Source organism: Rana temporaria, chromosome 2, assembly GCF_905171775.1.
Source record: "Rana temporaria chromosome 2, aRanTem1.1, whole genome shotgun sequence".
NCBI lineage: Eukaryota > Metazoa > Chordata > Amphibia > Anura > Ranidae > Rana > Rana temporaria.
This window is the reverse complement of record NC_053490.1, coordinates 283584461-283602156: the sequence shown is the minus strand read 5'-3', so window position 1 is coordinate 283602156 and position 17696 is coordinate 283584461. Positions and strand designations below refer to the sequence as shown.

Genomic DNA, 17696 nt, shown 5'->3' with positions numbered 1-17696 from the left:
CATCTGCACCTGCGGGTAGGAGAGACACGATCACCCAGGGAGCATGGCTGTCTGTACTGGGCGGAGGAGAGGGACACCTGTGACACTGGAGAGGGGGACCAGTGTCACTGGGGTCCCTCTCCTCCCTGGGGTCCCTCGGGAGAGGAGGGGGACCCCAGTGACACCAGAGAGGGTGACACCGGAGGGAGGACACCAGAAAGGAGGACGCAGCGCACTCCTTAACCCTGCGCTCCCTACGCAGCGCACGAAAACTGGAGTGCAGATACAACCTGCCCTTTGAGGGCAACCAAACTGCTGATGCGGCCCCCGATGAATTTGAGTTTGACACCCCTGTTCTAGACCAACTGCCTTTTTAGTAAATCAAACCCAAAAGACTTGGCAAAGATTTCCCACCATTGCGTCTTTACTTTTTTTTTTTTTTTTTTTTGTGCGAACAGCATGGAAGCAGTTTTTATATAGTTTAATGCTTTTCATCTTTAGAATTCTCATGTTGGCTAAAGCTTCATTTAGCCTTTAAGCCACATACAGGCATAGAAATAAGGACAAGTTTGTTTGCTACTGTATTTGGCCGTCATTTTTTTTTTTTTTTTTTTTTGCAACTGTTGCATATTTACAACCAAGCAGTTCATTGTGGAATGGGCTGTGAAGCTAGGAATTCCAAATATGCATATTTTAACAGTAGTTCCAATCTTGGCTTTAGAAAACCTCCTCCCCATTTTTCAGGCAGAGTGAATTAGAGATGTTGGCGTGCGTGTGTTTATTTAAGCAAGGGTCAGCTGAAAGTGGTGCTACTAATTGCCGTATAACACGCACCTTCACTTTTAGAGCCAGTTTACACCATACGCAGTTCCGTGCGCTTTCTCTTTTTTTTTTTTTTTTTTTTTTAATGCATGCAGTTTTTTTTTCATGTATTCCATTGGCTCTAGTTCACACCATGCAGTCAGTTTCCGGTGCACAAACTGATTGGAAACTGACTGCATGGTGTGAAATGGAGCCATTGGAAAACACTGCATGCGTTTTTTCTGCAAAAAAAAAAAAAAAAAAAAAAAAAACGCACGACTGTCTGGTGTGAACTAGCACTTAAAGGGAAATGCATTTAAGCAAAATATTGGTCAATGCCCGTCTGCAGCCTCAAGTGCCATAAATGGAGCCTCGCTTCAACCTTGGAGGGGGCAGGGCAAGCCCCTACAGGTTGCATACAGGAGAATCTCCTGTTTACTTGGCAGCCTCTTAATACAAAGTCCCGCCACCTATAATAGACAGGACAGGGGTCCAATGCCCGCCCAGGAGACAGGACTTCCTATTAGAGGCTGCCGAGTAAATGGGAGATTCTCACTGTATGTAATCTGAAGGCGCTTGCCCCGTTCCCTCCGAGGTGGCCCAAATTGAACAGCGTATAACACTCATGCACAGGCTGGAAAATGCTTAACTCAAGCAATGCTATAGCTAGTATATTCTGCTGACAGGGAAGGCTCCCCGCTGTCAGAATACTATAGGTCTGTGAGATGGATTACCCCATCCACCTCAAATGTGTGGCTGGAGGGTTTGAAATATTAAGTAAGCCGCTGCTGACTTTTAATATATGGACACTTGCCTGTCCAGGGCGCCCGCGATGTCGGCACCTGAAGTCCCAGTCCCTCGGGGGGGGGTGGGGGCGGCGTAGGTGCTGGACATTGTGTCGATCACCACAATGATCTATGCCCGGAAGTAGGAGCAAATGCATGTATTGCACAGGTATATGCTCCCTCCTTGAACCCCCCCCCCCCGAAAGGTGCCAAATGTGACACCCGAGGAAGGGAGGAATCCAAAAAGTGGAAGTGTGTCTGCTTTTAAGACCAAGCTTCTTTATTGCTGTGCACTCTGAGGGGGAGACATCACGGGGACCCCAGTATGCCCAAAGCTGTCATAAACATGGAATATTCTTTGCACCAACATCTCAGACCTTATCTACAGACTCGTGCCAAGTCTCCTTCTCGTAAATCCTATCTTTTACTTGAACCATGGCTGCATTTCTGTACAAGGGCCTCCATGGGGACAGTGGTTTCTAAACCCTCCTTACTTGTGCGTTTTGCTTTCCATCACCAAGCTAGACTTAGTCTGAGCTTTCCTCCTAAATGCTCAGTTACATGTGTACAATAATCAAGTAGATTGCATGCATGTATCTCCCCCATTGCCTTCCTGATGAAAGGTTTTCCTGAAACACGTCAGATGAAGTAGACAACATTTGGCAAGCATATGCACTTTCTCGGCATGTAGCGAGTTGTGTGCTTTTACCATTTATGGAAATGTGTTGAATCTTACTATGTAGTATTTTTTACTTGAGTGTTGCCATTAAAGTCCCATCCATTTATAGCAGAGTTCCGGCCACAATTTCACTTTTTAAATATAAATACCCCTGTAATACACAAGCTTAATGTATTCTAGTAAAGTTAGTCTGTAAACTAAGGTCCGTTTTGTTAGGTTGTTACAGCATTTAGACACTTTATAAAATAGAAATCTTAAGTGTGGGCATCATGAAGCCAGACTGTATGACTTCCTGGATTTCAGCCTTGCAGATCTCGCACATGCTCAGTTCTGCACAAGCAGTGTCAGATCAGGTTTCAGCACTTGTGCTGTCCAAGTCACATGATTCTTTGAGACTGGAGTGCACAGACTCCTGGAAAGTTACACCCACTACATTCCCAGGAGTCTGTGTGGTGTAGGTTAGGAAGCATTAAGCACCTAGGTGCAGGAAGTGGGAAGATTAACTATTCTGCCTAGCAACAACACTTTGAAGGCATCTAAAAAAAAAAAAAAAAAAAAAATCTGAAAGGACTAATGACATTTTTTTTTAAAACTACTGATGTAATGTTATATTTATGGGTGGAACTCCACTTTATGGGGGTTTTTCTTTCTTTGCTTGGCATGAATCTTTGTCAACATTATTTGACAACCCAGCGGATGTTTGCTTTAAAATGATACACCAGCAATGAAAATCCAGTAGCCAAGACCACCATTGATTCGTATTTAGAGGTCAGCCGATATATCTGCTGATCTTTAGCCTTTTTAAAGAAATCGGCATCGGCCAAATTTTTTTTAATCTAAAAAAATGCACACCCCCTGCCTTAATATTTAGTGTGTGTGTGTAGGTGTGTGGATAGATAGATAGATAGATAGATAGATAGATAGATAGATCTCACACACTACATTGGTGGTCAGTGAAGAAATATCTATCTATCACACACACGATTCGCACCTGTACATTTTGCAGATTTGCACTACAGAACGTGTTTCATAGGAAACCATCTTAAATGGACTGTTGTGCAAAATGCATAGGTGTGAATCGGGCCTTAGTCCAGGTTTACACTGACAGCGGGGATGAAATTGTGCAAGACAGTTCAGCTAAACTCGCACGATTTAATACCTGCATGTCAGTGTGAATTTGGCGGGTGATTTCAGAGACATCTGTGCGGGTTGCTGCACAGATGTCTATGGAAATTGCACCAAGAAGTCGTCAAGTCGTACAGAAACTACTTTTGGGAATTGGTGCGGAGCCACAAATTGGGCATCGTACCGATCGGGTAGTGCCATTCAATTTGACATGTCAAATCGCAAGGTAAAATGCTTCAATGTGAACAAGGTCTAAGTGCTATTCCCTAATATATATACATGCATACATACATACATACATACATACATACATACATACATACATACATACATACATACATACATACATACATACATACATACATACATACATAGTGCAGGGGCGGACTGACCGAGGGCCCGGGCCGGCTCAGTCCACCCCTGGAGGTGCCCGCAGTGGCAGCTTATCATACACAATAAAAAAACTAGTCTGTACCCCCGAGAAAGCGGTGCCTTGAACCATTAAATCCCGCTAGCTAGGTTGATGTGGCTGTTGTATAAGAGGCTCGGGAGGTATGGGCTGGCCAGGATGGATGGCTCATGTGCACTAGTGAATAGCACCTGACCTGGTAAATAAGCACAGACGCAGCACAGGGCAAGAAGGTAAAGTAACAATCAGCATGGCTCTTGTAAAACAGATGAGACACAGTAACTGCAGTCAGTGATTTCATTATGAACACTGACCTGCTTCTGCACACAAGGCAGGTCAGTGTGGATGCTGTTCTTGTGTCTGTGCAATTCACTCTGCCTCAGAGTCCAGCAGCTCCTTCAGACAGTCCTCAGTGGCAGTGACTAATGGCCCCGCCCCCTCAGTTGAATTCCACAGAGGGAGAGGTGGCCGGAGCGCCTGTCACTGTACACCCCCCCCCACGGCTCTGAGCCATCTATCCTGGCCAGCTCATACCTCCCGAGCCTCTTATACAACAACCTAGTGGGATTCAAGGCACCGCTTTCTCTGGGGTACAGAGGGGTGTTATTATTTTTTTTTTTTTTTATATATATTGTGTAGGATAAGCTGCAGGCACCTCCAGGGGTGGACTGAGCTGGCACGGGCCCTCCCACCATGGGGCCCTCGGTCAGTCCGCCCCTGACCACGTCCTTCCATTCTGATAGATTGATAGATCTATCTCAATCAAATTTTATTCTCAGATTTTCCAACTGCACAAAACGAGACGATGCTTGTTTAGTTACTGATCATGGACTCTTTATTAGAACCGGAATACAAGTCTTGTATACAGTTAAAGGAGGTTCTGCCCTCCTGCTCATACTGCTCTACAATACACTTGTAAACAAACGTAACATGAGCTAATTAATCCCTTTAAGCAGCCGATGTGACTCCGTGCCCATCAGGATTTCACTACAGGTCAGACTTGTCGAGGGAGGGGAGGGTGCACCAGCCTAGTGCATTATCCCTTGGATGTTTTTTTTTATTAAGAATGGATATAAAAGAAAACAACTCACAAACGTAGGTGACTGGCTCACAATGTGAATGGCTTCCGCGAGTAGCAGCAATGAGTCGGACCCAAATGGTCGGAGGGAATGACGAGGGCCGCTGACGCATTTCTAAGGACAACCTTCTTCCTCAGAGCCCAGCGGTTCACACAGATGATACATTATCATAAGTGTAAACACAGGACACCTTCACACAATGGCCGGAGTTGGCCCATCTCCTACATTGTACAGAGGCCAATGTGATCAGCTCTCGACTAACATGTTTGAGTTCAGAATAGAACAAACCATGAATAGTCTTTATATCCCGGGAGATATTGTGGATAAATATTACTGTCCCATTTTAAGTTATCCAACACATATCTTCTCAGTCACCCTGTGCCAGGATGGCACAGGGTGACTTGGGCATAAGAGGTGCATGGGGAGCTGAAACAAGGGTTCCCAACCTTTCCAAGAGCCCTCCCAACCTTGTTTAAGAAATTGCACATATTAAATGGCTATGTATGCCTCACCCCTATGCTTTTAGCCTTCCTTCACAATGTGTACTGTCATCTCCTAGCGCTAGACTATGGTGTGGGTTTTTATTTTTTTTTTAAAGCTATCTCACCACAACTGGAACACTTGGCTCACGCTTTTAGCGCTTAGATTGCGAAACAATCGTGTAAGGTGTTTTTTATGTAGCTTGAATGTGAGTTGGGGATGGGAACTCTTGTGCTTGCACAGCAGCAGGGTGGATTAATTTCAAAAACTTTTTTTTTTTTTATCAGATTTTTATTTAAAAAAAAATGCTTTTGGAGTACAAAATCCTATTTTTAAGATGCATTAATTTTGTTTATTCAGCATGAAATGGAGCTTTTATGTAGCACGGGGCTGTATATTCTGCAATATTTACATTTTTGGTTAACTCCTATGAATTCCAAGCTGAGAACATGCACTGCATTGATGCATTCACACAATTTCACAGTATGTGCTAAAACCAAGTTCATATTCCTTTTTTATCCTCTTTTTGCAGCTCAGAAGCAATTCAATGATACAGTTTGTAGTGCACAGATATCACTTTTACTAACCTGACAGCTTATTCTAAATGGGGGGGGGACCTTTTTGTTTGCAAATCGTAAAGTTTCGAACTACCAGCAAGAATGAGTTCTTAAATTTAAAGGGCACCTGTCATTTCAGATCCATCATGGCAGTGCCTGTTAGTGGGCATCTGCTCACCTGCTGCTGCCACGTCCCTCACCTTGTTGTGGGACTCGGTGAGTCAACAGCAGGTCAGGAAGAGCTGCTGCGGGGCAGATGACAGTTGCTCTTTAAAAAATGTGCTTTTAAATCAAATTCACACTGCTGCACAGTGAAAACCGTTCATGAATTACTTTTTTTTTTTTTTTTTTTTTTTTTCAGAGCTTCCAGAAAATTGGACTGATACCAGAGAAACGTTGTTGGAAGGAATGTTGTTTCACATAAAGTATTTGGGTATGACCTTGGTAGAACAACCGAAAGGGGAAGAATTATCTGCATCTGCAGTGAAGAGGATTGTAGCAACAGTAAGTGTAGTATTTCCTAATGTCGGTTTTTCAACTCCAAACTTCCCTTGTACTACAATTCTCTAACAGCCATTGCAAGATCTTATTCCAGCCACAGCTGTTTAGTAATCTTAAATTGAATAGCTTGCTTTGCTGACAGATGCGTGTGTGTTTATTTTTTTTTTTGTCTTTTGTGTCCAACTTTGGGGTGAGTATTTTTTAGTCTGTTTGAAAGTGCCTCACTGTCCCTTCTCTATTGTAAAGCACTGCACAAAATGCTGTATAATGGTTCAACTAATAGAAAAAAAGTGTACATTGAAAAACCTACGTACAATTTTTTTTTTTTTTTTTTTTTTTTTTTTTATACCTTGAGCCTGATCAATTTTTCTCCGATGGACAACTCCTCCTGGTCTCCTAAATTGCTACTAAACAGTTTATTTAAGTTTTTTTCTTTTATTTCTGTATGCCATCTAAACACATTTTTATTTCTTTTCCTTATGGATATACAGCTGTCACATGACCCAGATCTTTCCCAGCCTGTCTGTAGAGAAACACAAGCAGGAGGGGCTTCTAGTCGTCTGTTGTATGTTTAAAAATACAGAGTAAAAATAACAAATCGAAATATATCTCTTGAATAATTTTTTTTTTTTTCTTTTTCCTATCGTTTTTTAAAAAGGCAAAAAGTAAACCGTGTTCTGTAGGCAGGATGGGGCTTGCCTAGAAGATTTTCACACAGGGTTTGGAGCAGCTGTAATTTGGCCTATAGTTAAGAACACAATTTTTAATCTTTTGTAAAGTGTTTGCAGTTTTTTTTTACAAAAAAACTGCAAGGAAAAGACAAAAATGTGCTAGTATGCATTGCATATTGGCACGTTATGAAAGACTTTCTTTGAAACGAAGCCCTCCAGCGGCACACTGTCACTGCTGCAGAGGCTTCATCTTTACCCAGTCTTCCTTCCAGGTTCAAAGGCTTCGGATACTTGAATGGCCGAGCTGCCATGACTTCACTTCTGCACATGCAAGTGGGAGTCACGGTTTACAGCAAGGGGGGTTATAAAGAAACTGCACGGGTATGCTGTGCCCTCAGATCATGGGCTCTGGTGACATCACTGGCTGCTACTCCGTGGAATATCTCCTAAAAGGTGCATGTTTAAAAAAAAATATATATATCATTTGACCTTAGAACTAAAGCTTACCTGTACGTTAAAATGAACGTTCCGAGTTTACTACCGCTCTAACCCCCTTGCTGCCGACTTAACACATATATGCAGCCCCACTACACATATGCATATCTCCCTTTGCCAGCACAGAGAATTGGGTCTCACCAAGGGCCCATACCAATGATTGGTACCCAGAACTCCTGATCGCTGTGGTAGCCTCTGATTTGGCGCACCAGTCGCTGTGAAGTCCGCTCCTGTGTCTCTAGGGCAGGAAATGAGAGGGTAGCTCTCCAGTGGCAACACGGTTATAAATGCTTTTTTATTGATCGTACATTACAGGACACAAGATCTTGGTCCGAGCCATGGCTTCAGCTACCTTCAGTTGATTTGTACACTGGCGAACAAAGTTGTAAGGACAGCCCCTAGCTTAACCAGTTTCTGCCTGGCCTTTTGGGTGGAAGATGTCGGGGCTGGCCTTTTGGGTGGAAGAGGTTGGGGCTGGCCTTTTGGGTGGAAGAGGTTGGGGCTGGCCTCTCGTCAATCCGCAGGTGAGCACCCCTCCTCCACACCCCCTGGGACCATGCAGCCTGTCACCGGCTGCATCCACCGGATGACTGATCACTGTACTGGCCCACTGCCAGTATCATGTGACTGCTGTAACCAATCGCAGCAGGTCACATGACCATTGTAAACAATGGGTGACTTCCTTTCAAGCCATTCATTGTGTTGCTAGCTGTGATTGATCACATGGTACAGACTGGGCTAATCGCAACAAAACAATTGACCCACGCCGGAAGCTCTGCAGAGGTGACAGACAACGGCTGTGAGATGAATGGGAAGTAACGTCACTCAGTTACTATGGAGCTCCTGTTGTCCTCAGTCTCTTGCACCCGCCTCCACAGAGAAGCCATGGCTGACAGCTCAGCGTGGGATCTGGTCAGCGGGTCAGATCGGCCTCCAAAAAGATATATATTATAATCAGGGCTTTTTTTTCAGGGGGAACTTGGGGGAACTCAGTTCCACCACCTCCTGGCTCGGACCCTTTGGTGCCTTCTCACCACAATCACTTGTAAACACAGGAGTCTGGTTTCTGTGTTTACAAGTGACAGCTTTGTAACCCCCTGAACTCTGTGCTCTGTATGTAATGCAATTCTGGTATTTAATGCCCCTTTAAGACCCTTCTACTGTTTGAAATCTGAACGGGTCGTGGTTGAGTTCCTGTACCTATTTTCTGAGGAAAAAAAAAGCTCTGATTATAATCGGATCTTCTCCCCAGGAATAGAGGTTAGTGTTGGATCCCTGGTGTCTAGGGATGCAGTAATTTTTAGTTCCTGCTCCTAAAATATTAATGTATTTCTACTTTTTTTTTTCTATTTTAGGCCAAAGCAGGCGGTAAGAAGCTACAAAAGGTTCTTCTAAAAGTTACTCCTAGAGGAATAATTCTTTATGACAGTATCACAAACCAACTAATTGAGAATGTGTCAATTTACAGGTTAGTAGATTTGTGTAAAACTAACCCCGCACATGTCGCACATCCCCCCCCCCCCCCCCCCAGTTCCCTTTTCTAAAAGCCCCTTTACACTGGGGCTGCCCGTGCATTGGCATAAAGCGGCGCTTTTCAGCTGTTGGGTGGGGTTGGGTTGAATTTTTATACTTCTGCACCTACATGCTATTGATTATTCCTAAGATGTTGCCTTGATTGTTGTACTTGTTGACATGTATGTACATTTGGCAAATAAACTTTTTTTTTTTTAAAATGCCTGTTTTGCGGCTCTGCCCATTTCTCTGCAATGGGCAGGGGCGTTTTGGGGTGCTGTGTACACCGCTCTCAAACCACCCCAAAGATGCTGCTTGCAGGACTTTTTCGAGTGCACCGCCCCAGTGTGAAAACCCTGTCTCAGTGTGAAAGGGGTTTAAGAATTCACATGGTTTTTCTAATACTGGGGAAATTATACCAGGCAACATTTAGGCCCCGTACAGATGACCGAACATGTTTGCTGAAACTGGTCCGGACCAGTTTCAGCAGACATGTTCGGTCGTCTGTACAGCCGAGCGGACAGGATTCCAGCGTACATTTGCCCGCCAGACTGTTTTCGAGCGGGCAAATGTTTCTAAACTTGCTTAGAAACATGCCCGCTGGAATCCTGTCCGGACATGTTCGGTCGTCTGTACAGACTTACCGTACATGTCCGAGCGGCCGCCATCCCTCGCATGCGTGGAATGACTGACGCATGCGTGGAAGCATTGAACTGCCAGGGCCGCGCACGTCGCCGCGACCTCGTCGCCACGTATCGTGTATGCGCGGATTTCTGTATGATGGTGTGTACAGCCATCATACAGAAATCTCCGGGCGGGCATGTACGCTGAAAACGGTCCGGTGGACAGTTGATCGTACATGTTTGCCCGTCTGTACGAGGCCTTAGAGGTGTGTGTGTGTGTGTGTGTGTGTCCCAAAACATGGCACTGCACAGGTTAATGCATGACCTCTAATGTAAGGCCTGTTTCACGTGGGTTTCAGCTTGTAGAAGAGCAATGTGAACAGTAAGCTTAGACAGCATTTGCAGAGTTTTCTGTGTGTGTGTGTGTGTGTGTGTGTGTGTTTGTTTGTTTTTTTAGTTTACACTGTAGTGCTGATTCCTGTGCATTTTCTATATCACAATTGCATGCCATTCATGCAAACCGCTGCTGGTGTCAATGTTAAGCAAACAAAGCCAAAAAAAGTTTGCAAAACTGTGCACTTGGCCGAATTGGATCGAATGGGTATAAACACCCATGCTAGCCAATTGCAGTGTGGCAAAAAGTGCATGCACCCTTTTTTCGTGCAATTTGGGCTATACAAAATGACTGGGCTCAGATCGCACTGCAGAGAATCGCATGTGACTTGAACCAGAATGCAGTGCGATTCCTGTCCAAATCATCACATGTGGTTCCCTGCACCACATCGGTGTGAACCGGCACTTGGTACCATTCAGCTCCAGTTTGTAATTGTTGACCACGCATTCTAACACGTATGCCACTTTAAAGAAGCTGATGGCAGGCTTTCAGCAAGCTTCAAGAAGTGCTGAAGCCTGCTAGCAGCTTGTTTAGTGGCATTTGTGAAGTGTGCAACATTTACAAATGGAGTTGACTGGTACTTTTTTTAAAGCTTAGTGAATGGTCTGCAAATGCTTTGTCAAAGCTTGCTGTTCACAAGGCTCCTTTAACCACTTGCCAACCTCCTCATGGAGTACAGGTGACAGTGTCTCTCTCCTTTGCTGCATCACGTATTTAATTTATTCAGCACCTTTGGGTAGGCGGCGCATGTGCCTGCTGCACTGTGATTGACTGCTGATCGGCGAGAAGGATGACAGAGCGCTGTCAATGCAAACGATACAGAGCTCTGTTCTGTCAGCGGGGTTGTGCTGGTTTGTTTCCCTGAAAAGGAAATAAAAGGGCACATCCTTGGTAAAAGCAGCTCAGATTCTGGCTAAAATCAGACATTATTTTTGCTTGGAATAAAGATCACGATTCTTGTGGTGTAACATGAACATTGTGCACAAAAAATAGGCTAACTTTACTTGTCCATGTCCCTTGGATTCCTGGTTATTGCTCAGTTTGGCACAGCTAGGACTCTTCCAAGAGCTGGTTACCTGGCCAAACCTCCATTTGAGAATTATGCAGGCCACTGTGCTCTTGGAAACCTTTAGTGCAGCAGACATTTTGTAGCCTTCCCCAGAGTGTGTGTGTGTGTGTGTGTGTGTGTGTGTCGCCTCCAATCAATTTAAATTACAAAAGGTGGACCCCCCCCCAATGTCTCAGCAATGATCAAGAGAAATGGGAGGCTCCTGAGCTAAATTGTTTCAAAGGGTCTGACTACTTATGCCAATGTGGAATTTCATGTTTGCAAACATTCTCAAGTTCTTTCACTTGGTCATTGTGGGGTACTGTGCTTTTTATATTAAAGTGTGTGTGTGTGTGTCTCTCTATATTTACCTGCTCTGAGCAATGGAAGAGCAGAGAAGCTCTGAACCTCCTTCTCGTGCCCCTATGGAGGCATGTGTGTTGGCTCTCCTGTGTCCTGCTCCCGAGTCCATTGACAGACAGCAGGACTCTACATCACTGGGAGTCAATGGTTCCTGGTGCCCCAGCAAAGCCAATGACACAGAAGTGAGGGGAGCTGCAGATGTGCTCTTCGCTGGCTCGAATGAGGGCTCGGGTAAGTATTAGGGGGTGCCAAAAAATTAAGATGTTTAGGCTTTAGAACCACTTTAGGGGGGGGGGGGGGTGAATTTTAAATTGTAGTATCAGACTGAAACATGACAACATTGAAAAAGGGAAAGATTTGTATTATGGTGTGGCATACAATTGCATTTCTGTATGTGACCTTAAAAGTTTAACCCTTTCTAAACATTCATGAGCTTTGGAAACGACAATGAAAGCTGTGATGGTATAACCCCCTCCAACTTGTCTTGCTTTTTAATGTCTTTTCTATACTCCGAATCAAACCATTTATTTTACAAAAAATAGTCTTCTAGCAAGGAAGAAGCTGGACCTGCCTATGATGTGCTTGGACAACATTCCTTGGTACATTATGTATAGAGGTTTATTTTTGTGTAAAACTGGGTGGGAGTCACATAGTGCTTTACAGATCCAGAGCTGTGGTTTACACTTTGGCATAACCCTCTTCTGAGAATTTGCCTGCTAGGAGAGCCAAGACCTTGAGTGTCCTGGAACCCAGCCTTTGTTGCCGTCTGTGTGGTAGGGATTGCACCAACAGTGGCAAGTCTTTGCGTGTATTTGGGAGCCCTGGGTATGTACCCATTCCCCCCCCCCCCCCCCAAGGGGTTAATGTGGAGCTCCAATGCATTTTGGTTGCAGACAGGGGGTGGCTTCTTTAAAAATCTGGGCTAGGCACTTTTTAGCGTCTGTGCTGCAGTGCACATGCGCAGAACCACCATTGATAAGCATTTTCTAGTGCGATCAGTTGATGCCACACTTCTGCCAGCTTCACAGGCTGCACATATAATACAATCCTCTGGATGTTCTTGGGCTCTTTGCTACCTTGAGTAAGTCACATGCAGCATTTAACCCTTCCTAGGTCCACAGGTGCTGTGAGTATACCTTATGTTGGATTTCTGCTCTACTTGCCCAGTATGGTGGATCATAAGGGCAGGCATGCTGCATGTGATGCCAGCTTCAGATCTATCGACAGTTTAGGGGGGATTGCAGTGTAGTCTCTTGGGACATGACACAGATTACGTGGATTGTTGTCCCTTACCTGAGTCACAGCACTCCTGGGTCAACTTTGTCCCTTTTGAGGATAGCTCACTTTTATATTATCCAGAGGGATTTTGCTACTATGTATATGGGGGAAAATTACAGCCATGAATGCTGACTCAGAACAAGAGGCCTGTTTCCACACCCTCTCCTCCAGAGTCTTATCTCTTATTTCCCTATAATTGCAGCGGTACTGTTGGCTAAAGATAATGAAGATGGTACTTTTTTTTTTTTTTAACTGGTACCAATTCATTTACCATAGAGGAGTCCCTCTGCTAACATAACTACAACTTATTTCAGCTGTTACTGATGCAGTCTAACAATACAAATGACCACTGCCCTCACCCATAACTGGCCTTTGCCACAAGGAGCACTGGAAGGGTAGTGCATGTCCAAGATCAACTTGCCAACCGACCAAATTGACCTGTCCAACAGTATGCGTTGAAAAACTGGTATACTCTTCACACATTTGCAAATGCATGTGTAAGCTACAGGCTCCAAGGCACCTTGTTACCTGTAGTCCCTAACTCTCAATTTTAAAAGGTCTATAGGCAGCTTTATACAGTGCCTAGGCTGCCTAAAGGGGGGGATACAGTTTTACTTAAATACTTGTGTTACTTTTACTCCCTACTGGCCTCCAAATCCAAGCAAGACCCAATTCTGCTGCAATCCTTGAACTCCAAAAATCAAGTGGTATTGCAGAGCAATTCCACCCCTCCCCTACTGGTGCTCTCTGCTTCTCTTCTGTGGCTGCCCCATAGCAAGTCGCTTCTTATGGGGGCAGATGTACATAGACAATGTGATCTGGCTGCTCTCGCCAATGCTGCCTGTATGCTGTGAAAGCAGGTAAAAAGGAAGAGCCACTACAGACAGGCATGGCGCTGGATCGAGTGAGGACTCGGGTTAGTGTTAGTGTGTGTGTGTGTGTGTGTGTGTTCTAGCTAATGCAGGGAATCTGTTAAGGTAAATGTTAGGACTTTCTGCATTTTGTGGTAAGCACACAACCCTTCCCTTTGGCCTGTCCACTGCATATTGAGTTTCCACCAAGTGCTAGCCCCGGTCTTCGCCCAGCTTTGTACTTGAAACATCCCCATATTTAAATGGCTGGACAATCGTCTCCTGTCACTGTAAAAGTTTTTCAGGTAAATCTTGAACCCAGATGTCTGCAGTGGTATCCAGTAATTGCTTGCAGTAGTTGGCCAACTCCACATCCCAGATTTTCCTTCCACAGAACCGGCTCCAAACTCTCTGCTCCCAGGTTTGGACACTTCAGTCCAGGAGCCAACCAGCCTTTCATTTCTTTATGATGTTTCTGGGCCTTTTATTTATTTATTTTTGCACACTTTTGTGCCCCATTTCAATCCAGACCTTTGCAACTTAAAACCTTACTCACAGCCAGAATGTTGTCTTAATACAAACCTCAAACTGCTAAAATCCTGAACACTAGTTTGATCTCAGTGATTTCAATGCTTACTAACTCAATTTTTTCTTTTTTTTGTTTTTATCTCTATATATTTTATCCATATAAAAAAATCTATTTGAATTGCATACATTTCTATAAAGTACATATTATATACATTTTTTAAAGTGCACATTTTACCCATAACCCCCCCCCCCTCCACACTTTAATAAAAATTAAACGGTAAAGTTGGCCCAAATTTTTGTGAGGTTTCTTTGCGGGAATCGTAATCTTTATTCCAAGCTAAAAAAAAATCATGATTCTCATTTGGCCACAATCGTGCAGCTCTACTGGGTGGAGTCAGCTCTAGTCTGGATGTAGATTGAGCCTCTGCATTACATATCGCAGGTGCAATACAGGGTTCTTGCAGACAAGTCTGTGTAAGCTGGCTGCGTGTGTACGGAGATTCAATGAAATACTAGAGCACTCAACACCCTGGCAGTTCAGTTGGGTGAGCCCCTAAGATTGTCGGTACTTGTAGTTTTCACATTCCCAGGATGCAATGAATGACGTGGCTGGGTGGGACTTATCCTTTAAAGCTTTGGTTGCCAGTGCTTGAATCGCCTGAGGAAGGCAGCATAGCCCTACATCTCTGAATAACATCCTGTGTCATGCAGTGTACTCAGTTTTATTTTTTACAGATAAGACAATGTACGGTAATTTCTTTTTTTTGTTTGTTTTTTGTTTTGTTTCAGGATATCATATTGCACAGCTGATAAGCTACATGATAAAGTTTTTGCCTACATTGCTCAGAGCCAGCAGAATGAAACCTTGGAATGCCATGCATTTCTCTGCGCAAAACGAAAAATGGTAACCTTGCTATCTTGAATGTGAATTAAACAACTTGATATGATCGTGAATTTATGGAGCCTAGTTTGTGACCTTCCCTGATGCATCTTTTATGTAGTGCTTCATTTGCCTTTTTGGTTCTTATAGTTTTTAGTAAAGAGTGCAAATGATTGCATTTTAGAGTAAAACTTTACTGAGAAGGGGTTAGCTTTGTTTGTGCCTGTCTCACTGCGAGATAATTAAAGTGGGACTTCACTGTATCGAAGCACCAAAAATGGCATTTAAATTTTAAATCTTTAAAGCAAATGTTATTTTTCTGCAAAATCTCAAACGCTTCTTAGCATTTCTAGCCATGGCCATCTTGAGTAAGGGCAGATTCATGTAGCATTTGCTTCCTGGAATCCATCTGCCCTTGGTGCAGGGATACCTGGCTGAGAAAACCGCTTTAAGATGAGAGAAGAAATGCTTATGTAGACTTCTAGGATGCATTCAATTTTGACCTAGGCCAAAAACTGAAGGGGGGGGGGACGACGACGACAAATTAAAACAAGTAAATATGATACACTCCTAGCCTTATTAACTGGCTAGGAAAGTATAAGGATTGAAAATACTTAGTCCTCATGCACACTGGACTTTATAAAAAAAAAAAAACTCAACATTTGCTATATAAAGGTGTGTGTGTGTGTGTGTGTTTCTTAGTAAAATAGTAATCTCAAAGCTTATGGCTCAAATGCTGACTAGCTCTTTTCAGGGGTGTTTTATTTTTTTTATTTTTTTCCCTGAGTTGTTTTTTTACAAGTGAAACTTCTCTCAACCCACTAGTTCTGGTGGGTTTTTTTTTTTTCCCCAGCCAGAACGCCCCTGCCAAAAACGGCCTATGTGTGCATGGATACATAGTTGTGCTCATGTTTACATGCCCCAGCAGACTTTATGATTTCTTGGCCATTTTTCAGACAATATGAATAACTCAAACTTTCACTCATGGTTGGTGTTTTATTGAAGCCATTTATTAATCCAGTTTACTCTTTTTAAATTCTTATCGCAACAAACTACCCAAATGACCCTAATCAAAAGTTTACATGCACCAGTTCTTAATGCCGTGTATTGTCCCCCCTTTAACATCAATGACAGCTTGAAGTCTTTTGTGGATGAGGCTCTTTATATTCTCAGATGGTAAAGCTGCCCCATTCCTCTTGGCAAAAAGCCTCCCAGTTCCTGTGAATTCTTGCATGAACTGCACATTTTGAGATCTTCATGTTGGAATGTCCAAAGTACATCCCATGTGCAGCTTCCTGGCTGAGTTTCCAATGTTCCTCCAGTATTTTTTGATAACATGCATTCATCTTTGACATCAATTTTGACCAAATTTCCTGTGCCTCGTATTCCCCCCCCCCCCTCTTCTACCAAATATAGCTTTTATGGTTGTGGCTAAAAAGCTAAATTTTGGTCTCATCACTCCAAATGACTTTGTGCCAGAAGATTTGAGGCTTGTCTGTGCTGTTTGGCATATTGTAAGCAGGATACCTTGTGGCATTTGCATAGTTGATGTCTTCTGGCGACTCGACCATGCAGCCCATCTTTCTTCAAGTGTCATTATTGTGCATCTTGAAACGGCCACACCACATGTTTTCAGAGAGTCCTGTATTTCACCTGAAGTTATTTGTCGGTTTTTCTATGCATTCTGAACAATTTTCCTGGCAGTTGTGCATGACATTTTAGTTGGTCCACCTGACCATGGTTTGGTTTCAACAGAACCCCTCATTTTTCTACTGCTTGATTAGTTTGAGCACTGCTGATTGGCAATCTCATTCCTTGGCTATCTTTTTTGTATTTTTTATTTTTTCCCTGTAGGTCCATTGACAATTCTTTTTGCTTTCTCTATGACTCAAAATTCTGAACATCTGTGGCAGCACTGGATGAAAGATGCAAGGGTCTGTCAGGAGTCCAGAAACTCATTGACTTCTCCCTCTTCCTCCTCCCTCCCCATGTTATCAATCAATCATCAGGGTAATTTCTGTTTTATTTTTTTTATCATAATGTCAACAGTTGATATACATGGCTTCAGCAAACACGAACCATGAGTAAAAAAAAAATCATATTTTCTGAATGTCCAAGAAATCATAAACTGTCAGGGTATGTAAACCTATGAGCTCAACTGTAGGAAAACATGCTAGGGAGTTTATTGGCTGCAGAAAGTCTCAAGCCAAAAAAAAGTCCAGTGTGCATAAGGCCTTAATGTTTGAAGTAGTTTAGCTCCGCTTTAAAGGGTCACTTGGCACATTAGTCTTGTATAATTAGTTGTATTTCTAAGTTTGGGGGGGGGGGGGGAGATTGATTTGTAGTAGTTGGTATTTATACTGGAATTTTGTTATAGCTTTATACTTGTATAGTGCAAGTTGTGCATACATTATTCTTCCTAAACAGAACTTCTTTTTGTTTAGGCCCAAGCTGTTACATTAACGGTAGCTCAAGCTTTTAAGGTGGCTTTTGAGTTTTGGCAAGTATCTCGGGATAGTGAGTATACCATGTTAATTTATTGTATTGTGTAATGACCTGCTGATGATCTAGGTTGTCTTTCAGGCATGTGTAAAAACCTCTAAGTTGTATAATCTGACTGAAAACTTCTAAACTTGTCTTAAGCTGTGCTTTTGCCCA

General features: G+C 43.3%; 1 protein-coding gene across 1 annotated transcript in view; it reads left to right on the top strand.

Moving 5' to 3' along the window:
• LDLRAP1 (low density lipoprotein receptor adaptor protein 1) overlaps window positions 1-17696 on the top strand; it is a 58332-nt gene that overhangs the window by 24888 nt on the left and 15748 nt on the right. Inside the window, exons 2-5 of the mRNA XM_040337133.1 lie at window positions 6256-6398; window positions 8917-9029; window positions 14948-15062; window positions 17483-17555. Coding sequence (XP_040193067.1) covers window positions 6256-6398; window positions 8917-9029; window positions 14948-15062; window positions 17483-17555 — 444 coding nt within the window. The remainder of the gene's footprint in view (window positions 1-6255; window positions 6399-8916; window positions 9030-14947; window positions 15063-17482; window positions 17556-17696) is intronic.